At 42.0% G+C, this 14882-nt stretch overlaps 1 protein-coding gene across 4 annotated transcripts; it reads right to left on the minus strand.

The window, feature by feature from the left end:
* Positions 1 to 236: 236 nt before the first annotated feature.
* On the minus strand, positions 237 to 14687 carry LOC115584983 (deoxyribonuclease gamma-like). Of its 4 annotated transcripts, none has more exons than XM_030422978.1 (10): positions 14537 to 14687; positions 7958 to 8135; positions 7783 to 7871; positions 6786 to 6797; positions 2300 to 2377; positions 1829 to 1926; positions 1635 to 1747; positions 1155 to 1312; positions 801 to 897; positions 237 to 519 (listed from the first exon to the last, which is right to left on the minus strand). In XM_030422978.1, exons 2-10 carry the CDS (start codon positions 8126 to 8128, stop codon positions 388 to 390), a joined length of 948 nt encoding a protein of 315 aa, XP_030278838.1. In that variant the 5' UTR covers positions 8129 to 8135; positions 14537 to 14687; the 3' UTR covers positions 237 to 387. The 4 variants fall into 4 exon arrangements, with proteins under 4 accessions (XP_030278838.1, XP_030278837.1, XP_030278840.1 ...); XM_030422977.1 differs by having other exon boundaries at positions 2300 to 2386; XM_030422980.1 differs by lacking the exon at positions 6786 to 6797.
* Between the last annotated feature and the right edge of the window lie 195 nt (positions 14688 to 14882).

Raw genomic sequence — 14882 nt, forward strand, 5'->3', positions numbered from 1 at the left:
AACATTAATATAATCATCACTGGTGCTGCAGCTGGTAAAGGTAGGATCATTTTAACTACTTTATAATCTGCCTGGTAACTTGATCTCATCATTTATAAATCATTTATAATCTGTTTTATTAATCTTAATCTGGAGAGAAACAAGAATCTAAAGCTGTCAAATAATGTGGAGTGAAGTAAGAAGTCATTGGAAATACGCAAGTAAAGTACAAGAATCTCAAAAACTGTGCAAAATAGTTCAGTAATTGAGTAAAAGTATTTAGTTGCATTCCAATCCAACTACCATGTTACTTTGAGCTTGATCCCTCCCAGTAATCAGACTACTTTGTGCAGATCAACAGATTCTTTGGCTTTTTGAGAGTTTACATCTGAAGACACGAGCAGGCGATCACAGAGCGGACAGGAAGGACTGGACGATCGCAGAGACACTGAGGAGGATCAGGAGGGGTGTGGCCTGGAGGAGAAGGGCGGAGCTCTTTAGTCTCACCTCCACAGGCAGGTGGTCACTCAACTCCAGCGCCTGGCAGACAGAAGCAACAGAGCACAGAGTCAAACAGGAGATCAACATCCAGCTGTGTCTGCATTCAGGAAACCACCAAGAACTGCAGTTCCTCTAACGGCCACTCGAGGCGCCAAAAGAGTCCATGTTCATTCAGCCCTTCATGACAACTGAATGAACAGGTGGATTTAATGTAACTCTGTTGTTTTAATTATATTCAGGCTTAAAGTTAAGCGTCATAAGAGGAACGGCCTCCTCGAGCTGTTTGAGAGAGAGAAAGAGAGAGAGACAGACAGACTCACCCTTCTCTTGGAGAGTTTGAACTCTTTGTGATAGCTGAAGACATTTGCAGAGAACGGAGTGATCGTCTTCAGCATGGCTTCCCCGTGGACTATGATCCTGCCACACACACACACACACACACACACACACACACACAGAATATAGACAGTGAGCTGAATTCTTGTGTTTTCTCACATCATTCCCTCACAGCTCATCATTCTTTCCTCAAGTCCTCCACCATTTTATTCCATCTTCATTGCTCTGTCCATCACTCACTCACACACACACACACACACACACACACACACACACACACACACACACACACACACACACACACACACACACACACACACACACACACACACACACACCTGTCATAAGCACAGTGGGTGTCATCAGAGACGGTGGTGTCCACTTTGTCTCCGATCAGTGAGAAGAACTTTGGATTGCTGAACAGTCGGATTTTCTTCTTGGTGGCTCGGGTAACGTAGGAACAGCCAGCGTGGAAATCTCCCAGGAACATCACATTCTACACACACACACACACACACACACACACACACACACAACAGAAAAGTCAAATCAGTCAAAGTCACGGATGTGGACTCGAGTCACTACAACCTGACAGAACATAAATAACTTGAGACTTGGAGGTTGAACACTGAACAATGTCTAGAGATCTCCCAATCAAAAGAAAACAAAAGACCAAAATGTGTGTAGTGTCTGGAGGGACGGGTGAAGTCGGGTGCAGATCCAGACCTCCTGGTGTCGGGTGGTTCTGTTCTGCACTGTTGACTGCTGACTTCACTTCATGAACATAATGTCCTTCCTGTCAAATCCCTTTTCCTCACCTTGTTGTTCCATTTCTTGCTGACTTCCTCAAAGACGTCGTAGAGTTGATCGATCTCCTGGACGGCCTTACTGGGTTCAGTGTGCAGAGGAACCAGAATAAACTTCTTGATTGCTGCAGGAGAGAAAGAACACAATGAGCCTACATGATGCAGAAGGTGGGTCAGAAACTCCTGTGTGTTTTGTGTCCACTGACCGGTTCTGTTGCTTTGGAAGGCAACAACAAACGGCTCTCTGACGAAGGACTGTTTCTTCTGGTACTGATGCTGACCCGTCACACTCACCGTCTCGACCCTGTTTGGAGAGCAGAAGAGGTTCAGATGGAAGAGGAATAAAACTGCTGCTGGATCCAAAGTGGAAGGATTTTACTCATGAGCTTAATCCAAGACACAAAACCAGAAACTGATCTGAAAAGACGTCACTGACACCTCAAACACGTGCTGACGGGTTTCTGGTTGGTTTTTTCTTCAGTTGTTTAGGAGAATGAAGAACAATGCAAAAACATTTCTGATGTCTTTTCATTCATGAAACATGGCTGAGGGGCTGTACAGGTGTGCACAGGTGTGTACAGGTGTGCACAGGTGAGTACAGGTGTGTACAGGTGTGTACAGGTGAGTACAGGTGTGTCGAGGTGTGTCTGTGACTGGATGGCGGCGCTGCGTCTTACCTGTAGATGAACACGTACTGCTGCATGTTGCTGGGAGAGTTTCCCAGACTCTTACTGGACAGGGACTTGTACTGGTACCTGTTATACCTCAACACAACACACAAACAGAGAAACAGTGAGGAGAACCAGCAGTGAACAGTCACCATCAGAACAGAACAGAACAGAACAGAACAGTCTCACGACGATGTGACCAGGTTTTTATATGTGATTTCTCTCTGAATGATTTTTAAACCTTCACCTATCTGGGGAAGTATCACTGACGGTAACGCTCTCCTTTTCAGGAGTGAAGCAGCTGTCGTTGTTTTTCAGCTGTGTACAGTCGTGTACATTATGATGTTGTTGAATTCAAATTAAAACATCCATCGCTGACATGGAGCCAGGTGTCTGCAGACATTTAAAGCGTTTAGTTCTGACGTTTGTTTTTGCGGTTCGTTACCACCATAAACCTTGAGACCTGCAGTTGGTACCCGGGCCTCTGGTCATGATTAAGATGTATTTGTGTTTCCTCTCTACACATCACGTCATTTAGCTTCGTTTAGTCCAAAGCATTTTTACATTATATATAAATACTGGAGAAAACAAAAAACACACAAACTGAAAACAGAAGTGTGAATTAAACTCATCATGTGACAACACCTCAGAGGAATCTGGTGACCCTTTGGAGCGGCCCGACCCAGAAGTTGGGAACCGCCGGACTGAGCTAGCTACCTGTTCATAAAGCAGTTCAAGGTGTCTCCACCTGGAGGCGCTCCAGCTGCAACACGCTGCACCAACATGGATGCAATTTTTGAGAAAGTTTATTCTTTGAGTCTCATTCCCGACAAACACTGCAGGTCGGGTCGGCTGCTGTCCAGAACGTCAGTATCTGACAAGTCGCTGCTCTAATTTTACTGCATGAAGCTGAGAAAACCTTTCCTTAAGTAGGATTTTTAAAATGCTGAACTTTTACTTGTATCGGACCATTTTGACATTATTGTACAATTACTTTTGTGTTGTCGGTTTGGGCTGTGTCCACGGCTAGCCTTTGAATATTTTCCCTAAAACAGCCTGTTTTAGATCCACACATGCACAGCTACCTCAATTTAGACCGTTACAACACAATTAAACGGGTATGAATCATGCTCTTAATCCCACGTAGGTTATAATAGGTTATAATCTCCTCTACTTCCTCTATCTGTGACACTATTTTGCAGTGGCATCGTTAATGCATCCGGGGTTTAGTGCCACACATTTGTGATTGGTCTAAAGAAATAAACAAGCCTGATCCAGAATGCTGACGGGTTCTGACGGGTCCAGATGGGTTCAGACGGGTTCCAGCTCTGACACAGCGTTAAAACACAGCGTGGAGACGAGACCCTCACAGCGGCTCCAGGAACACCAGCAGACATGTGTTAGTCAGCAGAGACATCTCTTCATTTGCATACTCAGATTGCTGAACTCAAACTTGATTAGCAGATTGGAACCAACCACCAGAGATTAAAAAAATCAAATTTTCACCAAGAAACCAAACAGAAGAAAATGAGACGAGATGAGATGTTAGACATCAACCAGAAGGAAAAACAGCTGCCTCCTCAGTTTTAGATAATTTGGGTTGAAGTGGATCATTTCTGAGGTGGAGCCAAATCACATGTTATAAACACCAAATGTAGCAACTTGAACAGCAGACAAAGAGAGAAGAACTCAAATATGGTGGTTAAACGTGACCGAGCTGGAAGAGTCCTCCGCAGAGAAACTACACGACAGGTCGGCTGTGAAAGCAGCTTGTTACAATCCTCATTGTGTCCGTATAATAATCCAGGCAACACAAGAGGAAGTCAGGCGACGAGTATCTATAAATAAATATACTTGCATATAAATAAGTAAGTATAAATCTGTACAAGCGTCTGACACGTCACTAGAAATGCATCTACAGCAAAACCATTGTCTTCCTACAAGCCGGCGTGTCTCGAGGTTTTTTAAGTGGTTTTCAGAAGTTAAATATTCTCCATTTTTAAGCAGAAGGTTGCACAACTTTTTCAGTTAATTATATTTGATTGCCCTGTTGTTGTGCAACCCGCTCCACGCCTGCACCACGCCGCTTTGTCCAAAACGTGTTTTTCTGAGGTGTGTTTGAGAGTGAGAACAGAACTTTTCAGGACCTGTGTGGCGTAACATTTTGCTTTTCATTCCAGCGTCTGTGTTAACAGGTTAGACTGACACTCTGCAGGCGTGAGAAGAGCGTCTCACGTGCTGCGGTGCTTCAGTCTCAATTATTATTACCACAGTGTGAGTTATTCTGCAAAAATAGACCTGAAGACGACCTGCAGACATTCATATCAACATCATACCTGCGTTTCACTGCAGTTTTAATGTCTGGACCTGTAGAATAATTAGAATACAACAGCTGACGAGCTGTTTGTTTCCTGAGCTCTCTATCACAGGAAAATCATAATAACAAAGGCAAATGGCATTAAAACAGAGCAGCAGACAGTGTGTCCCAGCTGAGGACGGGTCAGATGGATGTCAGTGGTGAATTATTTTAACCTAGTAATGCTATTAACTTACATCATGTAAGGTAACTTAAGTTCTCTGTGTTAAGTTTGATAATTAACAAACATTCAGGACCTTTTTTCTGAAACTAACCAAGCGTTTGTTTAAACTGGAGAAAACTGAAACTGAGTGTACGACAGGATTCGTTCTGGGAGTCAGTGACAGACGACCTGTTCTGTCATTTACACATCAGGAAAACTACACAAGAGTCGTCCAGTAAGATGAACAGTATTTATGACAGCATGTATTTCATCTCTTAACTGTTTAACCTTTAACCACAAACACCAAACAAACTGTCTCATCTCCCCTTTTCTCTAAACTGTCGCTGGTCAGTTCTCAACTCATCTGTTCAGCATCACTCCAACAAACTGCTTCCATCAGACGGTTAACTGTTTGTTTGACTGTTGACTTGATTACTTCTGACTTTCTTGGGTGTGTGCGTGACTTTTCTATGTGTGCATACAGGACATATGTTACATTATTTACCAAGTTACAAAACTCAGCTGGCACATTTGCACACATGTTGATTAACGTGTGTTTTCCTTGAAATGAAATGAAATATGACAAAAATGTTCAATATTTTGCTGATGGCACTCAAATCTAGATTTCTGTTGCAGCGAATAACGTAGCAAAAGCTTTAAAATCTGTTTTATGAGCGTAAGACACAAGCTGTCTCTGCAGAATGTGACTGAGATTCTTCTCCACTCAGATTTACTGTATTATTGTGCACAACATATATTAATAATGTTGAATAGGGACATAAATTAACTGTGTTAGCCAGGATCATGACACAGGATGTAAAATTCATTATTTAATTAATGATTATTGGCTCAATCACGGCACAGCGAGCTGCGTCGGACCTGCTTCATCAGGACCGTCTCAATTTAACCCTCGAGTGTAATATTGTGAAACACTTTATTTTGGTTAATCTGCTCAGGTGACTCAGAACAAGCTCAGTTTCAACAGACTGCAGACGATCCTCCAGCTGGATCCGGATCTGGTTTGGAGTCAATTCAGGAAGTAACTTAATGTTTCCAGACTCCAATCTGGTTTACATGTTTTACGTTCAGGATGCAACATGTAAATCTGACAACTGGTTTAACTTCTGATACAGCGAGACGAGTGGTCTCCCTCCCTTTTGTGCTAAGCTAGGCTAGTCATCCAAGTCTCTGTAAGGGACGTACAGGTTCCTTCAACCTTAGACAGAAACAGTTCACCCAAAAGTTGTTTGTCTGCAGCTCCACCTCCTCCCCTCGTGTTAATGGAAAGTCAGGTGAAGTTTAATAGTCCACAAAACATTTGCAGCAGCTGGAGACTTGTTTTAAAATAGATAAACAACCACAAAAAACTCAAAATAGCTCCACACAGCTCGTCCGGTGTTGATCACGCTGATCGATTTGAAAATATATTATTTCCCCTTTTTTAAAAGCTGAAATCTTCACTGTAGCTGCTGTGATAGAGGCGTTTGTGTGCACCCCGTGTGTGAAGCTGGTGTACGAGCTTGAACACACGTCGAGGATGTAAAATGTTTTTGAATCCCTCTGAGATCTCAGCGGCTGTCACTTGGACACCAGATGAGCTGTGAGGAGCCATTTTTACTGTGAAGCTCCAGAAATGTTCTGTGGACCACGAAACTTCACCTGACTTTGTAATGACCGAGTTTTCATCTTTGGTTGAACTGTTCCATTAAAGTTAAATATATCAAGTCACATAAACTGTTAAAAGTTCATGTAGATCGATATCAGGATCATTCAGCGTGTTCGGGCATCGATTGATAACCCTGACGGAGACTCGTCTGTCAGCTGACGTGTTGCAGAGTTACTGGAACAGTGAACATCCCAAATAAAGTGTCACCAATTATCACAGGCGTTAGGATTAGTACAGAGGGTAAATAAAGGTGATTGGATGATTAAATGTGATTAGATAATGATCCACATGCTCATAAAATCCACTGTACCTGTCAGATTCCCTGTTGGAGGCAGACAGCAGACACATACAGGTAATGATCACCATATTGTATCAATACATGATGCCGTTACAGTCAGCGCGGGATTATAAATCCTGCAAACATTTCAGTCCGTATAACTTCAGCGTTTGTGCTGTGATCTGTTCTCTGAACGCTCCGTTTAAAAACATCTCAAACAAAATCACTTTCAGTCACTTCTGGATTATTAAAACGGTCAAATTTGAATGTGTGAATATGAGAAACAACCATCAAAGAGTGAAAGAACAAGTTGTGACAGAAAGATGTGAGAGCAGAGTTGGTTTAACGGCCTCGTTGATTAATTAATTAATTAATTAATTATTAGTGACTATTAACCAAGATACTCAACAAGTTGTTACAGTCTAATAACACAACCTTCAAAAGGCTTTAAATAATGGCTCTAATACGACTTTACTGATTATTAATTAATGCTGTAAAGCAAAGTTCAAAGCAGGTAATAATGTAATTATATAAATGATTCATAATCCATTAATTATTGTTTTACCGTCTAATAACCCGTTTAAAGAACGTGTAGAACATTTATTATAACAGTTAATTAAAAGAGTAAACAAGCTAAAACAGGGATTTTTCACAACCTGGCAACCCAACACTTCAAATTGTGTAAAGTAAATTATTAATAAAAGGAAAAGTTCACCCAAAACTAAAATTATATATATTATATATATATATATTATATATATATTATGTATATTATATATATGTATATTATGTATATTATATATATATATATATATATATATATATATATATATATATATATATATATATATATATATATATATATATATATATATATATATATATATATATATATATATATATATATATATATACATATATATACATATATATATATATATATATTGTGACTGCTCATTAACACTGGTGGTTCCTGCTGCAGAGGGAGGCAGCGGGTCACGCAGGTGAGCTGCTTCAGGTGTGTTTGTACCTGTTGAGAGAATTCACCAGAGCTTTGACGGCTTTACCATCCGGATCCATCACCTCCTGCAGGAGAGTGATGTCACAGCGAGACACGATCTGCACACAGAAACAGATTGAAAGAGCATCAGTGTGTGTGTGTGTGTTTGTGTGTGTGTGTGTGTGTGTGTGTGTGTGTGTCCTACCCGTAGCAGCGTGTGCATCAGTCTCTGGTTTGAAGATTTCACCGTGTTGAACTTCTGCACGTTGAAGGCACAGATCTTGAACCCTGACTTTTTGGCTCCTCCCTCTGAGGGGGTGAGGAAGGAGAAGAGGAGGAGGAGGAGGAGAGGAAGAAGAGGAGAGCGCCACCCCATGGTTGGACTGAGGAGGAGAGAAAAGACACAAAATATCCGTCCATGTTATCTCTCTGTCGTTCATTCAGACGTCGGAGCTGTTCTGATGGGAGGACGACGTCTTCAAACACTGAGAATCTTTTCTGATCCCACAAATGTCTCAACAGCTTCAAGTTAATGAGAAGAAACAAATCAAACATCTGCAAACACACAACTGCAGCTGGAACAGGTGGAGGTTCACTGACATCAGAACAGGATGTGTCATAAAGGTTGTAAGAGCTGTGTGTGTGTCGGTCGACTCCTCCCGGCTGTTACTGTGTTCAGCTGAATATGCCACAAAAACCAACAAGTAGAGAAACCCGTTTGTGTTTGTGTGATATCAGCTGGGAACTTCTGACGGGATGTTTTGAGTTTACGTCTCTCATGATCTTTGTTATTTCCCCCGGAGGGCAACAACTTGGACCTGCAGCTGCCGTGTGGAGGATTTAGTGGTGACGTTTGGTTTGTCCGCTCTGGGCTTCTGTAGAAACACGCTGACAGAGAAGCTCATTCAACAGTTTGCAGTTTCTGGTGATTATGAACGAATAGAAAACTAATTATATATGTTGAATACACCTGTTTCTATCTGCCAATCCAAACATCCTGCACACTGGACCTTTAACGGTGGGCCACATTTTCATTTTATAGTTAAGATGCTAAATGTTTCTGTTCACCTGTCGGTTCCCTGAACACTGCGCTCAGGTTATCAAGTATTCAAAATGAGGGATCCTACAAAATTAAAGAGAATTTTTACCTGACAAAAAATAAAACAGGGATTTATTTTCAAAATATTTATTACAAATGTATTTTTTTGCTAGAAACATCTGGCAGCATATCGAGCCTCATGGCGCACCAACTCTGGGAAGCCCCGTTATAAAGGACACAAATTAAAAGATACAAAATAACACACATGTAAAAATATGTATGTAAGTGTACATTAACCTGGAGTGAAGGTGGGATGTGTATAATTCACAGGACAACGTGCTCGATGAGGCTGATGATTAACATCTTTTATTCATCGCTCGATTGCTGTCGACGTCTGACATAAACAAATATATCTGAAAGATGTCAAAACTAAAGTAAATTAATATTAAACTAAAGTTGGCAGAGCTTCTACATGCACAACTTCCACTTTGACTCAGTACGTTTACATGCACAGTTTAGTCAGATTACAGTCATAGTTCGACTCTGCTACTCAATCAGACAACTGCAGTTGTCCGAGTAAACATGCCGGTGAGAAAATCTGATTATTGTCCGCAGCATGTCATACCCGGTACGCTAGGTGGCGCTGTACCCATTTCAACTAGTGGTAACAGAAACACCTCCGGCTGACCTCTTTACGTCACCAGCAACAACAAACTGCCTCGACATTCCAGAAAGATGGCGTACGAAGAGCGAGACGAAGCTACATCTTTGTACACTTCATATATGGTGCACATGATAATTACACAAACTAGATGCACAATGGAGCTCTTTCTCTCTTTCTTGTGGTGATTTCGGAGGAAAGACGCCGCCGTCCTTCTACTTCCGGCTCACGGCCCCGGGAAAGAAATCTCGCGCCTGCACAGAACACAAAATCTGATCTGATCTGATGGAACGTATACATACAGGAGTAATGTGACTATCAATCAATAATCTGGGTGTTTTAATCCGACTATGAGAAATCCGATCCGGTCTGATTTTAGTCAGACTAAGGTGTATACATGCATCTTAAAGATCCCATCATAGTCGGACTAACACAGTAATTCAGTTTTCTCGAGTGTCATGTAAACGCACTGATTGTTGAAGCGTTAATCATACGTCTAAATCGTCTGCTGTTGTTTCCTTTCACCATGCAGACCTGATCTGTAGGTCGCCCGTGTGCTCACTCAGCTGTGAACATCAAATGTATGTTTGTTTCCAGATGGACGCAGTGACGTGAAACCAAACGTGACACAACACAGCGAGTCAGTCCTCAGCGACCCGTCAGAACAACACGACTCCACGGTTCTGTATTCACCAGCAGGCGGAGGCGAGGAGGACGGAAACTGGTTCAATCTGTCCTCTGGATTCAGGAACTGTAGCAGCAAGAATCAGAGCAGGAGGCTGGAAATCAAATATTAACCCAATTTAAACTGCTGCTGGACTTCAACAGCTTTAAACAAACAGAGTGTCACAGTGACAAGTCGAGTGGTTCAACTGGTCTGACAGAGGAGTGAGAACATGTTCAGACCTGAGGGGGAGAGAGGGAGAGGGAGAGAGAGAGAGAACCCAACATCTCTAAGAGCCTGAGGACGACACCAGCAGAATCAGACCAATCAGAATATAATGAACAGGAACATTTAGTACATTCAGTTTCATCTGATCTGACACCAGAAAATGACATCACCACAATAAAAACTCCTACATGAAGAGAAGCTCTGACTCTGAACAGACTCAGTGAACAAAGTCCACCCACAGGAGGAAGTAACAGAGTACAAATACTTAGTTACTGTACTTTACTCTGAGTATCTGTGTGACTTCTCCTCTCTGCATGTGAACTTTCTCCTCCTCACAGCTTCAGAACAGCCTCGTTACTTTAGTTTGATGCATCTGAGGTGAATTCTGGATTCTTGTTATTTCCCAGCATCAGCAGACTGATGTGGACCAATCAGAGCACATCACGCACGGCAGACGCAGCGAGACGAGACAAAGACGTAAAAGCCGTAAGAAGGCGTAAACAGACAGAGAGGGAGACTGGAATGTGGAGAAAAGGCGTGTTAGTGTCTCGTATCTGCAGAGAGTTTCTGATTTTCTCTCTTTGTTGCTGCTCGGGACGCTTTACCAACCCAACATGTGTCTATTTGACGTCCTGGGAATGAGACTCAACAATCAACTGTCTTTGTGGTGCCTTCAGGAACAGCTGGGACAAATCCTACTGATTCTACCTTTAACTTTAATAGTCTTTGAATTCTATTAATATGACGTGAGCTTCAGTTAGCTTTGAGCACAAATGTCCTTCAGAGGGAGACTTTTTACTCTGATACTCTGAGTACATGTCAGAGCCTGTAATCTATTACTTTACTGGAGTAAACAAGCTGAATCACTACTTCTACTTCTACACGAGTCTGTTTTTACACGAGTACCTGAACGCCTCCTGGAGGACAGCTGACTCTGTTCAGAGACGGTCGACACAGATTTGCATCTTTTTCTTTGAATGATTTGAATATATTTGTATCAACTAGTAAAATCAGTTAAAGTAAATATATCATGTCAAAATATTACTTTAGTAAAAGTCACCAGTTCAGTAAAATACACATATACCTACATGTATGTAAACACTGTATACTACAGGTCAACTGACTGACTCAGATCTGATGTTTTTTATGCTAATCAGCAGGTAATCTACAACTAGTAACTTAAGTAATAGAGTAAAAGGTACACTATTTACCTCCACATTGTAGTTGAGTGGAGGAATAAAGTAACAGAAAGTAGAAACACTGAAATAAACTAGAAGTACCTTGAAATTGTAATCGTAAATGACATGACAGCAGAAGTGATAACAAACATTCCTGCAGCAGACGGCAGTGAAACATGTCCACACACACACACACACACACACACACACACACACACACACACACACACACACACACACACACACACACACACACACCGCCCCTCCCAGGTGGAGGTGGAAGGACCAGTCGGGTGACTTCAGATAAACAGTAGCAGCGAGCAGGAGACAAACTTTAACTTGAGCTGTATGAAGTCAGGACACAGAAACAGTTTCCAGTCTGTGAAGCTCCATAACGTCACAGAACATCATGACCTGTTTCATCAGACAGAGTTAGATTTTAATCCTGTGTGTTGTGTAAAACAGGAAACAAAACTTCACTGTCACTGCTCGAGCGTCCGGGTGTTACAACACAGTGACTGCAGGACCGACAGCTGAACTCCTTCAAATACTCTGAAGTCCTGCGTTCAGAATGTCGTTTAGACTGGCAGCTGATAACTCCTCACTCCAGCTTCTCTCTGTAGGTAGATACTGAGGTCACAGTGTGATGTCACAGTGTGATGTCACAGTGTGATGTCACAGTGTGATGTCACAGTATAGATCAGTTCCCTCACTTTTACTGAGACGACTGGGACAGATTATTGATTAAGAGTTTGTATTATCACCTCATTAACATTGTAAATATAAAAATTTAGAATTTCTTCTCCAAAATTCTGATAACTTCCCCTTTAAGTTAGAAGAAGAGAATTTTCCCAGAAACTATGAATTATTACATTAATGGACTCAGTGGTGAACAGACTCACATTGGATTCCCACACTGATGGTGCCGACTGCTCATCAGCAGCAGTTTGGGGGTTTCAGCATCTTGCTCAAGGACTCTTTGACATCCAGCTGGGGGAGCCGGGGATTTGAACCAGCGACCTTCCGATGACTAAACGACCCGCTCTACCTCCTGATCTACGGCCGTCTCTCACCATTCTTCATTTAAACAGGGCGGCATATGTGAATGAATAAACCCGTCTGATCCCTAAATCCACCCTGAATGGAAAGAGTGAACACGATCAGTCACGCTGACGTCAGCCAGCAGAAACTGGACGTGTCTGAGAACACGAGGTGGGACGGACATGAGTCACATACACCTGAACCACCGGTTCACACAGGTCCTGTGACCCCTGCGTGGTCAGCTCGTCTCTGAACAAACCACGACAACAAAGGAGGAAGTTAAAAGAAGAAGAGAAAGTCACTGGGTGTGAAGCTGCTGCTGCTGTGTTGAGCTCTGATCTCGACACCCTCAGTATCTGATTATAGAGACGATATTCTGGATGATTAATCTGACACAGAAGGTGATGCACAGACACATTATGTTAATTTCCTGCATGTTGACGACACCAGACAGATAAGCTGGAGAACCATGTTCAGGCACCCAGTGGTCCACAAAGATCCACAACTCTCTTTGATTATCATCCTCGGGCCTCACTGTCATTCTGACTTATCACATCATACTTTCAAAATGGCGGTTGGAAGTTGAGCTGCACTATAAATCATTTTATTCTCATAAACCAGACGTATACAAATAAATATTATTCTACACTACTCACATTGTTCTCTGTGACTCCAGCGGACGTTACGCACCAAAGAGTTTATTCTTTCTATGTTTTATTAAAAACTGTGATACGTTTTACACCTGATTCTGTAATAGTGTTATTAAAAAGCAATAATCAATACTCCTCCGTTCAGATTCTATCAACATTTACACTCCTTTTATACCCAAAAATTATTTAAATCTGGATTAATGTATTTCCAACATTCTGTTCTGGTTCTGAGAATGAAAGGATTAACAGTTATTCCTGTATAACTTGTTACACTGTCGGTGCTCAGAGACCGCTGCAGTGGACATTTATGCAACTCTTTCAAAATAAAATACACTGGATAAAGTCACTGGCAGGATTTTTCTCTTTTTAGAGTAAAAAAAAGTTATCATCATTTAAAATATGTTTCCTTGTGATTTAATAATTCATGCATGAAAGGGTTCAACGATCCAATCACAGCATCTTCCTCTCCCAGTTTAAACATTTGTGAACGACCCAGCACTTCCTGTCTGAACAGGAAACGCAGCAGCAGTTAACTTTACACTGAATGAGTCGGCTTGAGGCCAAACTGACACATTCAGTCACCAATTAACAAGGAAACAGGTTGATGTTTAACACCGGCTGACTTCCAACATCACCACACTTTAAAGTCTATTCTGGATATTTATAACAATCTTAACATTTTCAAACTGACAACATGTTTTTAGAGCTGCAGCAACACGTGACAGGACAGTTTCTGGATGTGTTGCACAACTTGTTCTACACATTTCACTTCAGAGTTCAAACCAACAACGTCACCTTTACAAATCTGAGAGTTTAAAACAAAGAAAGAGTTTAAAACTTCACTTCTGAAACTCTGTTCGACTCAATCTTGGACGTTTGTCACCGTTCCAATCCTTTATAGACCAATGAGCCAATCAACCAATCTGCAGATTAATGAATAATGACATTAACTGTTAGTTTGAACTCCACTCAACTTTATTTTCAACTTTATTTTGCAAAAGTAGCAGATATGTCGGGCTGACTCTCTAGAACTGTGTATAAAATCTGTCATAATAAAGACTGAAAACTTCTGGCTGCAGATTTAAAAACAAAGATGGATATTTGAGAGTTTGCAGGCGAATGAAGGCGTGAAAACAAGACTCACGTCCATGTTACACACAACAAACACACCTTGATCTGGTCACACACTGACACACACTCCTCTCTCCAGCCTCAGAACCACCTGAGTACTTTTAAATGCTTCGGACCAGCACACACTGAGACCAGCCAGCAGCTGCCACTGGTCCGGTCCCAGCAGAGTCCTGCTGTTACTGGTTTTCTTACCTGTTCAGGTGAGCGGAGGGTCGACCGTGTGTCTCAACTGCTGAAACTCTGCTGAAATTCCTGCTGCTGCTGCAGGGTGGAGGCTCATTACCTGCTGTGACTGATGTCACCTGAAACACTACCTGGTTGTCAGGTTGGCCACGCCCCTCCTACACTGCTGCATTCAAGGCCTGTGGGAGAGACAACGCAGAAGGTACTTCATGATTCCCCTGGAGGAGGTTGAGGACGTCAGGCAGAAGTCAGGATCTGGATTTCAAACACGAGGAAACAATCGACGCGGTGACGTCACCGATATCCAGGTCGAACACGTCCAATCCAATTTTCTTGCGTATATCTTATTTGTACT

Source organism: Sparus aurata, chromosome 7, assembly GCF_900880675.1.
Source record: "Sparus aurata chromosome 7, fSpaAur1.1, whole genome shotgun sequence".
Taxonomy (NCBI): Eukaryota; Metazoa; Chordata; class Actinopteri; order Spariformes; family Sparidae; genus Sparus; species Sparus aurata.